At 38.6% G+C, this 15,617-nt stretch overlaps 1 protein-coding gene across 1 annotated transcript in view; it reads right to left on the minus strand.

Annotated features, from left to right (window-relative positions):
• COL6A6 (collagen type VI alpha 6 chain) overlaps nucleotides 1–15,617 on the minus strand; it is a 66,745-nt gene that overhangs the window by 37,035 nt on the left and 14,093 nt on the right. Inside the window, 2 exon segments of the mRNA XM_037383851.1 lie at nucleotides 590–939; nucleotides 7,202–7,287. Of these exon segments, the coding sequence (XP_037239748.1) occupies nucleotides 590–939; nucleotides 7,202–7,287 (436 nt within the window).

Here is a 15,617-nt window from a genome sequence, read left to right on the forward strand (position 1 = left end):
TTGAATGATGTTTTATGTGACTTCTGCTTAGAGCTGTCATTATTCTGGATAGAGATTCAGGATCAGGATTTTCAGTTTCTGAAAGAGAACTCTTACCACTACTTAGAGAACAAAGACATTCCATGGTAGATATAAGAAGGTTTTCTGTATGAATATTCATGATCGTATGTATTAACCCAAATGTTCTGGGTACCATCTCACTACAGGAGTGCCTAGGGAATTGGAACTCATGTATGCAGTTGTATCAGGACAAATGAAAGAACAAGAGGTTCTACGTAAGTGTAAGGAAACACCTTTTTACCATGAGGGTGACTGAGCACTGGCACAGGTTGCCTAGACAGGTTGTGGAATTCTTGGAAATACTCAAAAGCCATCTGGCCATGGTCCTGGGCAGCCTGCTCTAGTTGACCCTCCTCGAGCAGGGGGTGGAACAAGGTGACCTTTAGAGGTTTTCTTTCAACCTCAATCATTCTATGATTCTGTTTCTTGAATACACCAACTACCTTTATGTCTCCCTGGAGTACCTAGCATCAGAGTCTGTAAATAACAAACGAATTTTCCAACATATATGTTCACATCATTCAGTTACCTTAACTTTAGCAGAGGTCACACTAAAGAACTTCTCTTCAAGTGCCTGTAAGAAGTCTGAATTTAGGTAGGTGTCCACAGTGGTCTGTACATCTAAGAACTTCTGGATGATTTCCTCATTATAATCTTCAAAATCAGAGTCAAAGATGAATTGTTTGGTCTGCGCCAACACTTGGAACTTGAATCTAATGTTGACTGGAGAGACAGCACTACAGCTGGTATTTGGCAGCAATTTCATCTGGAGTAAAAGTCTGGGGAGATATGCTTGCAATTTCAGTTTCAGAAGCACTGTGGATGCTGGCCACATGCGCCTTGAAATATCAATTGCTATAGAAAGATCTATGTCGCAATCTGAAAAAAAGTAAAAGAATCAGGAAACTATAAACATACACTATTTGTGATCTTGTCTCTTTTCAGAATCGTGGGAGTGGAACAAAATTCAATACAGTAGATTTAAAACCAGAAGTCATAATCAGTGAGGTGATATTACGAACTTGCAGATACTAAGGACTACATTATTGGATATATGCACATACCCAAACTGCAAAACACAGTTGTCCAGCTGTCAAATGTCCTCAAAGGGCCTAATCTTGTTAAGGTTTCCATGAGCTTTGCTATGATTGAGAATGTGCAATACATATTCCAATTGCAATGGGAAGCTTGAAGCCTGACTGTGCTTTATCACTTTGTCACAAGACCAGGTGATACATACAAACGTACAACAACAGGCCAAAAACAAATGTGAGAGAAAGAAGCAGAATTGCCTACCTGCAATGTCATATATCCACTGTGAATAACAGCTGCTGTAAGGTGAGGGCTACCTCAGTTACGTAATTGCTTGCATTGCTCCTGATAGTAAAGACTGTAATGTGGTTAATCACTCCCCCCCCCCCCCCCAATCAACTTGCCCTCATTTAGCAGCTAAACCACTTGGCTTATTTCTTCTGTACCTTGATTCTTCACATGTCATGCTGAATTTTATTCTGTGCCCCAGATACATTATCATCCATTGCTGTACTTCTGCAAGGAAGTCAGAAGCATGCAATTTTTTCTGTAAAACAGCACTCTCCCTAATTTTGTTCCTTCTTCATCCATTGACTCTGAAACACTTACCAAATATAAGGTTGTTTTCCATGTTTGCTAGTTTGGCCTAGTTCCTATAGACCATTATTCCATGAAAGCTTCATTACAGTTTTCTGAATTTTCCCTCACCCATAGGAAAAGATTAATGCGTTCAGCTCTTTACTAAATATATCCAGAAATAATTTCATCTCAGAGTTGCCATTGTTGTCTCAGTATTTTCACTTGTGGTACAAACTGCCCTCTAGAGGGTATGATTTGCTGGTAAGCAGTATGAAAATCTTTAAACGTAAAAAGTCACATTGAATGAGATTTTACGGCAAAAAAATTCTGACATTCAGGCCTCAGAGCAACTTAAGAAATCTATACAGCTTTTCTGTTTAGTCCACAACAAGAACAGTTAAGTGTATCTATACAGACATACATGTCTACACACACACCCCAGCCATGCCCCTCAGCCAAGTTGTAAGGCTGCACATGATTTCGAGATTCACAGAACACCTGTGATGCAAAGGCCATCATCAGTTCAGGGAACAACTTTTTTCTAATTGGTAAGGGATGTTTCTGATTAAACATTTCCATAATTCCACAAACATAAAATTTATTGTCTATTTCTTCTAGTATGTGTTCATGTCCAGCACACACAGTATGGTTTCGCTATGAGATTTTTCGTAGATCTGGGTTTTTTAATAAAGTTTGGAGGCAGTGCAAAAGGTAACCAGCAGTTTAGCCCTGACAATTGGTCATCCACACTGCCCAGCTCTTAAATCATTCCCTGCCGACTCCCATCTACCAGCAATAATACCAAAACAGCAGTAAAGCATTCACTTTTGTGCTACTGTGTTGTGCATGAGAATGTGTAAAACAGCTTCTGGTAGGTATTCTATACTCTGTAGATAATATCTATTTATTTGCAGGAGTTAACACCTCCATGTAGCTAACCTGTTTCTAATCACCTGTTCTCCCACACACACCTACACTGTTAAACTGCCTCATCTTACTGCTGCAAAGGTATCTTTTTACCCTGTTGACATTTCATACTTTGAATGCAGTTCTTCGAATTTGAAAAATCTGACAGTTTAAGAGAAGGTGACTGGAGAAAGGGGAATTAATAGGTTTATTACAGGAAAGAAGGTCAGAAAAGATGGGAAACCAGATAACAGGACAAGATAAAACTGGCTTCAAAGGAAGATGATCTTTGTTTTATGCGACAAATTTATGCAGAACTTAACAATTAATGGATGCATCGGTGAGATCAAAGCCAATATGCTTTCCTTAACTTCTCTCTCTCTCACTCTAAACCAGTGTGCCTGATACATATTAAGTTTAGGCTCTATCTCCCATTAAATATCCCTATTCTCTGGCCATGAGACACAAGGAGGTGCTACTGCGTCAGCTACAGTCACACTTTTCATGGCAGTGCACTCCACTATCCAGAGCAGCGCTCTCTCTGCTTTCAGGAGCCTTGGGATGCCTTTTCAGCTGGAGGCCTGCTCAGCTCTTCATGGGAGAAAGAGGGGATGGGGTGCAGAGCTCATACTGAAACAGGCCCAGCTGTCCTCCTCTATGAAAACCAGCTGAGCAGGTGTCATTCACACAGACAAGTAGCTTCTGACTTTAGGAGGGAAGGCTCAGCTCTTCATTTTGGCCCCCAACACCCCGGCAAACATCAGCCAGTTTTGGGGCTTTTGACCCTAGTGTGCAAGACAGGCAAAGTTATCTTATTTGTTCAGCTGTTGTTACAAAAAGCCTTGACAAACAGTGTGGTCATCCCAGTGTTCCTTTCTCACAGTAAGTTTCTGGTCACTAAGGGAACGAAACCTGGAGAACTGGGTTGGATTGATTTTATGGCATAACAAACAGAATAAAGTGCATGTATCTAACACTTGTAAAACATCACCTATATGGTGAAAACCCAGGGAAGAGAACAAGGAGCTTTAAAGGACAGTCAAAGTCCCTGTAAGGATGGGCATAAAGAACTGCTCCAGAACTGTCTCTTCCTGCTATCAGTGCCATCCGCTTACCCCACAGTATGTCCCTCCCACCTTTCCGCAGAGGAAAAGCTCAGCTTTTTGATTTGTAATTCACTACATTTTTCTTTTTGCAACTCATCAAACACATACTCTGTATTGTCTTACTACATAACTGGCATGAATATGTCATTTTAAAGAGCAACTGTGCATGTTTTCTTCTTCAGTCTTCCCTGAATACTGATACTTCAACTGATACTGCAGCACCGAGTCAGAATAAACTCAGATACAAAACCAGCATCTGATATCTGATAAAAGGCTGAATCTCAGGCTGTGTGACATCCAAGCTACTGTTGCCACCAAGAAGATGCAATAAGAGATATTACTTTATGTTTTTTACACAGGGAAAGCTTTGCAGTAGTGTCTCAGCATTACTGTGGATTTGCTCTCACACCTTGCCAATGCATCTCACATATCCAAGGATGGATTTTCTCACACCCCCTCTCCACAGTGCCTCTGTGAGACAAGTTTTGTCAACAGTTGCTGCTGACAGTCCCACTGAAGCAGCATGGTCAGTTGCAGATGACAAAGTTGGGTTTTAGGAAGGCTCTTTTTAAAGTAACACTGAATTACCTGTTTCTCTCTTTTGATTAGGATACCTTGGGTATATCTGCACTGGTTCCTTTCCAGACACTAAGGACCTATGAATATGAATGCTAGATGTGAAGCACTGAAGCTCAGCTGCGTTCTGGACACCAGCTCCAACAACATAGAGGGAGATGTCTCTGTTCTTCAGTTTCCCGACAAGCAATTCAACTTCATCACTGAATTCTCCACCAGTGATGAGAATGGCTACCTGCGGGACATAGCCCTTAGCTTTGCTACAAGCAGGTTCAGTGAAACACTCCTTGTTGACAAAATCCAGAGCTCTCCCTATGTAAGTTCTCAATTCTCTCCAATCTGCTCCAACACATCACTTTTCAAACACTAATTCAGCAAGAGATAATGTCATCACCGTATTGTGCCAGCCCAACTTGGATTGCATCAAGGCCAACATGAAGACTTGAAACCAAGGTGGACAGGAAGTTCTTTACCTTCTGAAAGGTTTCCTGGACAATACCTGTTGAAGTATCCACTAAAAAGACAACATCTGCGAAAGTGGCTTTTCTGCAAGCTGTCCAAGGAAGATCACATTGTAGAATTAACTACTACAGCTTCTTCTCCATCTTTGTTCATGAGCAAGGAAAACCGACTGCACATTTTATCATTCATTAAATGAATTGCAACTGTGTTGCACATTTCTGCCTTCCCCTTCCTCCCCTCCCCTTCCCCCCTCCAACTATTATTTTGAATATTTTAATGGTAGACAGGTACTCAAAGTTTACCACAGTTATGATATTATTGAAATCTAGTTAGCAATAGATGGAAGATGCAAAAAGTTAAAACCCGTATTTTCGCAACACACTGTGATTCCATGTACTTCATCTATGAACAGAAAAAAATAAATGTGGAAAGAAAACAGCTCTTTCAGGACATAGCACAGGCAACCTGGGTGGCTGGACCATTTACCTCCTCTGGCATAGTACGAAGTACCTGTAGAATACTGAGAGTCTCTACAGAGAAGCAAAATCTTCCACTTCATAGACATGCTTATCAGTTAGCTCACTAGTTATTTCTTGAAGCTCAGACAAAGCAGAACCTTTAACATCTCTAGCATACAATGTGAAGCTAGCATCTTGATTGCTGTGACTGGGTTTCGAAAAGTATCTTCAGCCTGTTGTCCATTTGTTATCACAATAGCAATCTGAGGAACCCCTTCTTCCTTTTGGCTACCAGCACTTAGATTCATAGAATCACTTAGGCTGGAAAAGACCTCTGAGTTCATCAAGTCCAACCGTTAACCCAGGACTGCCAAGTCCATCATTAAACCATGTTCCTAAGCGCCACATCTACATGTCTTTTAAATACTTCCAGGGATGGTAACTCAACCACTTCCTTGGGCAACCTGTTCCAGCGCTTGACAACTCTTTCAGTAAAGAAATTTTTCCTAATATCCAATCTAAACCTCCCCTAGTGCAACTTGAGGCCATTTCCTCTCATCCTATCAGTTGTTACCTGAGAAAAGAGACTGACACCCACTTCACTACAACTTCCTTTCAGGTGGTTGTAGAGAGCGGTAAGATCTCCCTCCCCTCAGCCTCCTTTTCTCCAGGCTAAACAACCCCAGTTTCCTCATCTGCTCCTCATAAAACTTGTGCTCTAGACCCTTCACCATCTTTATGAAGTGATTCTCTAGGATAAACTGGAGGCTCTGCCCACTTTTGGTGCTTCCTCCTTTGTAATATAATTTCTGTATCCTCTATAAGGTATCATTCCCGTTATAGTAAGAGTTCAACAAGAATTCAGTGTATGGCACATCACTGTACTGAATCATACCAACACAGATTTTATCTTGCCTGATATAAAAGTCATTGACCATTGCGTACAAGAAGTCTTGCGTGATCTTAAAGCTTTTTGTCCCTATACTTCAGGATCCATCTGCCATGAAGATGTCTGCCATAGAAGCTTTCCTGCAGACTGAAGAAATGTTTTGTAACTTTCCTGTTTTCCTACAGGATATGTAATCTATTAGAAGCATAATTTTGCATCCTGATTGCTTTTCAGAACCCAAGACCCTTGGGCCTTTCGCAGAAAAATCCTTCATCTATCCTGATAAATTCTCAGCACCCACTAGTTCCTTCTTTTCATCATAAAGTTCATCATAAAGAGGGTCAGAGGCTACATCCTTCTCCAACATCACTCTTACGCAAAGGAGAGATGTTGAAATTCACACCAACGTGATTTCCATACACAGCCTGCACAGAACTCATATGTAGTAAATGCATATGGTAATTGCTTTACACACTTCCGTATGTAAACAACAACTGTAAGAATGTGTTGACTGGCTATCAAGTGAGCCCAAGGGAGAAGTTATTCATGCACTTTCAGCTCCATTCTGCAAGCATACATTACTAATAAATATTTATTATCTGAGGGGAAACTTAAACAGGACCGACCACATTTACTTGTAGTAAATACTAAACCCATGTGTTTCCACACCTTTCAGAAGCATATGACACTAGCAGGGCATGGATGAAACAGTTATTATTTCCTCAAATCAACAGTCATGCAGAAAATGTTCTACAACTGGACAGAACACTGTCCTCATGCAGATCTTCCAGAAGACCTGACTACTAAAATGAAAATGTTAAATCCTGTGACTTATCTTGCTTTTGGCAGTCTTACAATTGTAAGAGTTTTTCATTGCTTTTGAAAATATGGAACCTCAGCATGCATGAACAAAAACAAATTTTAATGAGCTGCTGCATTTTATTTGCATTTTTTTAGGACAACTCTCCTAACTCTCTCATTAGTATATGTTTCATAAAAACATACCACATTATCCCTAGTTATACAAAGAATAATGTGTCATCAATTCTTCATATCTCTCTGGCATTGGATATAAATGGAAAAAATTAATTTTGTTATCAACTAGAAGAAGAGTAATTTCTTTAGTGTATTACCTGTCTGCTGTGCATCTATAGAGCAGAAGGTAGAAATAAAGAGAAGAACAAGAAGCTGTTTCCAGTCATCCATTTTGAAAATCTCCCTAGAAAAAAACAAACAAAGATAGTAAGAAATAGAGAACATAATTTCCTCAGAAAGAGATTTTTAATTGTGGAGGAAATGGGTCAGTGAATTTTGTTAACAACACGGAGGCTTTCTAGCTGTATGCAATTTAAAGTAGCACTTTAAATTCATATTTTATTTCTTCAGCTTTGAACACAGAGCTGTTAGAGTTTGACACTAAGGTACAACATATAACTGAAACGAACTGTTCACTGCTCTGCTTTCACAATCATGCTTTGTTCTGATTCACACAACTACATTAACTACAATCCAAAATTCAACTAAGAGCAAGCTCTTCACAATGCAAGATTCATGGGAGTTATGCTTCTAAGATTCCCCTCTAGCCTTCAAATTCCCCACCCACATACTTACTTAAAAGAAAAACTTGGTAGTGGTATCTATATACAATACATGTAGATAAGAACAAGCATTCATTTACAAATGAAATATGCCAGTTGTCCAGTAATGAAGACACTTGCCATATAAAAGTGCCACAGCTCCATGCTGCGTGAAATGGAAATGAAAATGTCTCAGCAAGAAAGTATAAAATTAAGCCACATTGAGCTTAAACACACTAAACAAGTCAGAACAAAACAGTTTTGAACAACTTTCAATTCTAGAACACAGGTACACTAAATAGCTTAAAGAATAAAACCAAGTAACACACCAGAGCCTTGGAGGCCAAGCATGCAAAAAAGGATGAATATGAAAACATTTCATATGTTGTTTTTCTTTGGAGCTGCTGAAGTTGTCTTTCTTTTCTGGCTAGTTCCAGCTGCTTTCCTCCTAGTTTCACCCTCACATTCCGTCCCAGATCAAAACTGATGTCAGCAGGTGGATGACAATATTTCTGGTAAAATTTATGAATATAAAGGCCAAATGCTTCTGCATGGTGACACGATTAGCAGAGAGCCAGACTGGCTAGGTATGTCTAGCAGGAAGGAGGCCTCCAAACCACACCTGTTGGCAGCAAGGAGTCTGTGGAAATTACAGTGAGGAGGACAACTGAGGAATGAGAGTCACTGAGGAGGGCCAGGTAAAATTCAGCAACCTGACATAACTCAGGTATTATGCTCAAATGCTCAGTGACTGAAAAAGGCATCCTACTGGGGTTACCCTAAGAATCTCATACTTAATATACAGCCTGTGTTAGAGGCATATTCTGACTTTTATGTGCTACTGCCTGTTTATTACTAGAATTTTATACAAACCACTGTTGAGTTACCAGTCATATAAAATAAGGCACACACTGCTCTGTCTCAGGCTATCTTTTGAACCTGTTGGTTGATCCTGGCAGATGCTCAGATCAGAAGATATAGCTTGAGCCACTTCTATTCCAGGCTTGGGTTTGACATAGAGTGCAACCTCAGCAACCCCCTGGTTTGGCTTGTTTTTTGTTGTTGTTTGGTTTGGTTTGTTTTTTTAAGGTTTCAGGGATTCTGGAATTTTGGTGAGAACAATGAATCTAGAATTTCATTTTGGAGCCAATTTGCACACAAATATCCTCAACATCTGTGTGTCTACCACTGCTTAATGTCTAATAATTACATTGGCACAAACACTGCCTAAACTTCTAAGTAACAGAGAAAGAAATGTATGTGAAGACACACAGAAGCAATCAAGACATCAGGCAAAACACAAGCTAGTCCACCCTCCCAGCAACTGCAAGGCTTCCTAGGCATGATTCTTGGAACCCAATAGCATCCTTCTCAGGATCAACTAGTCTCAGACACAGGTAAATTCCTCTTGTGGAAGGATGTAGAACTGAACCTGTATAGAGGGAGAGGATATCCAAGCAATGGCTACAGCGTAACAGGTTAATCCACACATTTTTCTTTTCAGTATCTTCAAGGTATGTGCTGGGGGCAGGGTATCTACCTATACATGCAGATTGCTCCTCTATTTTTGTCACTCTGGTTTGATAAATTTCCCTTTGACACCAGTCACCAAAAAAGTCCTAGTGATCAGAACAAAGGCCGTTTTGCCCAATCCCTTATCTTTGACAATGGCCATTAGCTTAAGGAAAGAGCGTAAAAAGAAAGTTGAGGGAGGGAAGTATCTTCTCCCTTCCATACAGACTGGTTTAAAGGTTTCCAGGCATTTGTGTGAAGACTATAATTCCATAAATTCTTCTAATCTCTTTTGAAGCCAGTTATACTTTTATATTAAAATCACAAACCAATTAGATTGTTTACCATATTGTAAACTTCATTCATATTCTACTTAAAAAGCAAGCCAAGTATCTGTGAAAATACAAGTTGACGATCAAATGCTGGAGTTAAGAATTAATTACACTGTTTTTTATACCTTGGATCTGCAAAGACAATTTAGTAGAAAGGCTACAGCTGGTCTAACATCATAGCACAGGGTTCAGTTCCAGGTTCTTTGGATAACAATATGTAATACCACCCTTGGTCTTGTAAATAACAAAAAGTGAATGGAAATAATCTGGTTGAATCTATATTCTACCCTCAAGCAATAGCAAAATTTCATTTGCAAGTATCACCACACCAAGCCCCATTGTAACTCTTGAAGGGTTCTTTAAAACCTTCTCCTGTGGGGAAGAAAAGAAGCCTCATTTCCTATATTTCAAGACATTTATCATATATGGGTACTCTTTACTATTATTAGTACTGCTGTAACACAGAGATTCTGGATGTAACTGAGGTCTCTATGCAACAAAAGGGATTCCAGGTACGATGCAGCCCGTAAAAAGAACAGAAGGCAATGCTGGGGTTTGTGCATTGTGGAAACCTTCACGCCTGTGCAAATCACAGTTTTCTTTAACAAGCATTTCTAACATAACAGAAACTGTGGTATGTAATATATGAAACCACAGCAAATAAAAACATTTTGCAATCATCTTATATACCATCTTCACAATTAAATTTTGTCTTGGATTTAATTAATTTTTCTGTATATATTCCTGATAGTTACTGAACCTCTTAAGAGCTCTCCTTGATCACTTCAACAGACTTCTGATTCCCAGCTAAATATTTTCACTACTATGCCTCATGACATCAGCCTCTTTTTTAGATGTTAATAAGCTAAATGTTTAGATTAAGAGAGAATTAAATATTTTCATGGTATCCAAAATAAAAATAATCATGATTACTAACTTTCATTACTGTATTTGGCAGTACCTACTCTAATAGCACAGTTGTTGTGCCAAAGGAGCAGTAAGCATCTTGAACTACCTGGTTTTAATAAATTGCATATAGATGTATAGACGCAGCTAGAAACACACATATTCAAGGGCAGGTAAGTAAAATGCTGCCAGTATTTCCAAAGCCTCTAGTTAGTAGTTTGCTCTAAAAACTTCCACCACGATGATGAATTTGTGAAAAACTCAAGGACCCCAATATCACCATGCTGCCAGGGTGTATGTGGCTGCCCACAGTCTGACGAGCAAAATACAGTTGCTGTTTTAGCAAGGGGCTAGACTTTCATCAGTAATATAAACATTCAAATTTTGTACCAAAGTCTAGTTCTTACTGTTATACCATAAATAATAATCAGTGATTGTTGAGCTATGCAACTATTTCCATACCTCCTAACAGCTGTAATCTCTGTTTGCCTCCTTCAGCTTCTTCCAACCTCATGACTCATGAATGTTCCCTGCTCCTAGGGTCAGATAAGCTACCCATGCAAAATCTCTTCTCTTCCTAAACAGTGAGTGCAGACGGGAAGGTATTTCCCACTTGCTTTTTATTTTTCCTTTCATTAGACCCTGTTGAGATCAGACAGCTTCTCCAAATACACAGGGGCATTGCAATTTAAAAATGTGTGCAGACTAATTTCCCTACTCGCACTATTTATTTTGCCTTATCTTCACATAGGAAATTCCAATCATGCACTACAAGCTGCATAAACAGAGGTACTTAATGCCTTCTACGTTCATTCTTGATTATTTGCTGAAGTAAAATGAAAGAAGTACTTTAATAGAAAACCAATGTCATACTCATAGATGTTATGGATCAAAGCCTCAATAAACTCACTCAGAAACATGCAGTGTCACAGAACATTACCAATTCTGTATATTAAGCTAGCAATATATTAATTCCAAAACTTATTTGAACATAAACCAGTATATACAAGGTCCTAGCATAAGCTACTTAAATATGCATATCTGTACTGGTTTATGTAAATATATATAGGCACAATCTACGTAAGATGCTAAGGCAGCAGTTCTCAAAAATCTAAGACTTCTTTCCACTTTTTTGCTATTTTAGGAGACAACAGTATGAATAAAATTACTAAAACCCCTTAAAAAACAGTATAAAAGCATACATATTTTAAAGCTTATTTTACTGCCAGTATTTTTCCTTGTTTCCAAAGACCGACCAATATGTACACAATTAATTTGAATGGAAGAAAAAGATCAGCAGTACTCCTGAATTCTTTAACTGTTTCTACAAAGATTGCTTGCAACTACATTTTGGTTTTTTCCTTTTTAGTCAACTAATGTCCCGATTTTATCTTCAGCTGCTTCAATATTTTATGCAAGAAAGTCATTCTGTAATTCTCTGCTGCCAGAGCAAAATGCATGGTCAAATGTTAATACACTTCCTTAAGCACACTATCAAAGGCATGGAGATTTTGAGGCAACATCTATTTTTTCACCTCAAATTTATAACCATGTTACATGCAGACATCCCTGCACAACCTGGTTTGGGGACGTTTTGCCTTTTCTGTTTGTATTTACTATAGGAAGGAAAACCAGCGACAACTTTATATCCCATTTCTACCAGTACAAATGAACGTGATCATGTAGCTTTCTCCTACCTACTGAAGTACTCCAGTTAGATTTCTTCAACTTTTACATGCTGATTTCATTCCTTCTGAAGCCTCTGGAAAAAACCCGAGTCCTGGAGTGCAGCAGACAGCTGCAGCTCACATGTCCCGGTTAGCTATCCCTTTCCTCTGTCACCCGCTTTTCTCTCACTAAAGCAAATTTAAAGCCTGGATTCCATCTGTGGAACGTCCTGGTTTCACAAGGCAGTAAAATCAAGGGAAATCCATCCCACGCTCCGACCTCATCACTCTCCTCATACATCCACATATTGAACTTTCACCACTAAGACATACTAATACCACAAGGACGATAAATGTTGTTGCAAAAATAATGCAAAATATTTACCAGGTATCAGGTCTTTATGTAACTGATACAAATACTTCTTCATTTATCTCCTCTCTCCAGGCATTCCATCTTCCTATTACTACTGAAATATCTCAGGAAGAATGTTACAACTTTATTCACTGCAGGTTTCTCAGAGAAGAGTTTTCTAATCATTCCAGGTACAATCACATGGCCAGACACTGATTCAAGCAATTAGACCCTGGGTGACTTACCTGACTTAGGAAGTCAATGTGATCAACATGAGGTTCAAGATCTTTCAAAGAGTGGTTTTGTTTAGAAGGGCAGGCAGCCACAGCTGGGAAGGATGTGGCCATAAGGAGAGGAACACTCCCACATACAGGCATAGGTACATACAAGCACACAACAAGCCCATTAGGTGTCTACACTCAAACTTAAATGGATAAAGTAACTGACACCAGAAGTCAATTTCATTTACTGTTAGAATTGGTGTCTGCCTGTCTGCCAGCTAGTGGGCTAAATGTTTACTTGCTGACTTGATTTTAAAGAATGGAGAGACATAATGATTTTCCATTTTTCCATTTCAGTACTTGGTGCCCTTTTTATAAGCCTATTGCCTATTTTTCTTTCCTGAGTAAAGCTTAATAACTAGCATGTTATTATTCTGTAAGCCTTAAATATTCATTATCATTCATACTTGCATGTTCCTGGTGGCTTAAACAGCACAAATTGCAATGAGTACACATAAACAAAATTTTAACAACAGACCCTGGTATCCAAGCAGTCTCTAACAGTTCTTAACCTACCATGAAATTAAAAATGAAATTACAGTCTCTCTTTTCAGTCAAGAGGATCCCCTAAAATCAAAGCATCTACCACAGAGCCCAGCTAATTGTGATGTCTCCATATCTGAAGTAACTATACCCATGCAGTCCCTTCTGAAGTCCAATGTGTTGAATATATTAAGTACATATTTATATTCCCTCAGGATCAAGACCTGAGCTCTCAGCACCTTTGAAAAACCTGCTCTAGTTACCCACCTTCCCTTAATGCAACATGACCAGCCTGCACTTCCCACAATGTATTATAGTCTCCGCTCCTCCAGGAAAAGATAAATCAGGTAGACAAGTGCAACTGCACTTGATGCCTGCCAGGTATCAGAACCAAATATTCCATAAGATTCAGATAACATTTCTAAAACTGCTCTGTTGCTTGCCCCAATCCCCCAGTGCTTTGCTTTTGGTAAATCTTCAGTGAGAGGTTTTTCCACCAGAAAGCTAATCTTCATCACAGAATAAAATAAAACAAATAGCTGAAAATCCAATTAGTTGAAAATAAGATATTTACAGCATCTACCTAAGACCACAGCAGAACAATTCTGAGAGCCTGAGAAGCTTTCACTTCTTCACTTGGCACACTCTGTAAATAGCTATTTACTAATCACACCCTAATTTAATTGCTAAACTTGGTTGAAGCTAATTAAAGCTTGCCTTTAGGTGTATGAATTCAGTAAAACTATGCCATGTTGTCATTAAAATATGAACATCACTGTACATGGAACCATGGTTTTAGACTTTTCTCCTGGTTCAGCCTCCTCAGGAAAAAGGTCAGGCTGAATGTTACATTTCAGCTTTCATCCCAGATGGTGGAAAGAATTTGAAGATCAAACCCTGTAAATGGAGTTGTGAAGCTGAAGAGTCTCTTAACCTTGTTAAATTAATTCTTACCTAGCAATGACTCATTCTGACCCAGAACAAGTTCACTTTCAAATTACTAAACTTTTTGTTCTTTGGCCTCTATAAAAGAAGGGCAGAAGGGGACATCATGTGATAATTTGGGATGGTAATGAATAATGTGTTTGTATACATTTATATGTATTTCACAGCAAGCTGGGTTTGCCTCCTACTAAGGGATTTGTTAAAAGGGAGTAAAGGAGGTCAAATGAGCTCCTTGGTACAAGGAGTACTCTTCCCAAATCATAAAGTCCTTATGGAGCAGGAGATGCATTTTTATTGTTTTTCTTTTCTCTTTCATATCAATCCTGGTTTTAGACCTACTTTGCTTAAGACATCAGTATCACATCAGTACCAAAGAAGTATCACGGCAGTACCAAAGATCAGGTTTTTCTGCTTATAGAAAAGAGTACAAAGATGACCAATAAAAAGCACTAAAGCAGGAAACAAAAAAGATTTGACAGGCCTTGTAAAATAGGCCAGCTAAACCCAGAGGACGATACAATTAATACGTCATATCCTTGCCAGTTCCTTTGACTGGAAAGTAGACAGATGTGAACAGCATAAAGGCTAAGAATATCAACTTTACCCACATGTGTTTCACTGACTCATTTAGTAAATGATATTAAGTGAACTAAACACAAACATTTCATTCATGAAAGCAGCTTCTCAAAGACAAAAGTGCTTAAGAAAACTTGCAGCTGTGACTCTCCTGCTCCCAAGAATACTGAGTGGGAAAGCATCCTACACACAGGAGTAAGTACTCAAACCCAGTCTCATCTGGAACAAATTATTTTTATAAAAAGTCTTGCTTTAGAATACAAATAGTATAAATCACCTCATGTTGAAATGCCACAAAGTAAGGAATTCAAAACTGAAGGCAACAGTTTACCTGTAATGTTTACAGAAGTTTTTGAACTACCAGTGCATTATCTGCTAATATATGCTAGATTTACCTTTGAAATAGGATTCTAAGTCTCCTATTTTTTGCCAGTTTTAGACTTATAATTGGTTATAACTCTTCTTTTAAGGTAAGAAAACAAAATTTAAAACAAGCTTTCACTGAGATGCAAGAAATACATATCCTATAATAAGAAATAAAGAAAGCAAGATGCTGTTCATTTTAACATCTTCTCTGAAACTTTCTAGCGCTTTTATCATTGACATAACTCCTGGAAAACTAAAAAGCAACAGCACCTTTTCTTGTCCTATCTTTCCTTACTGCAAACCACCAAACTACCATATTGCCCATAACTAGTTCAAAACCCATCATGCCTTGTCAAATGAAATATCTTTGCAATATCAGCAGAGACACATACCTCTTTCTGAAGCATCCTAATATTATTAGGTGTGTATTTTACTTTGAATCATTTAGAATAGACATTTGTCTATTTAGAATAGTCGTTTGTCCAACGACTCTTTGCTTATTCACTGAAACGAATGGGATTTGTCTGACTGAATGATACTATGTTTGGATTT

Source organism: Falco rusticolus, chromosome 4 (genome assembly GCF_015220075.1).
Source record: "Falco rusticolus isolate bFalRus1 chromosome 4, bFalRus1.pri, whole genome shotgun sequence".
Lineage (NCBI taxonomy): Eukaryota > Metazoa > Chordata > Aves > Falconiformes > Falconidae > Falco > Falco rusticolus.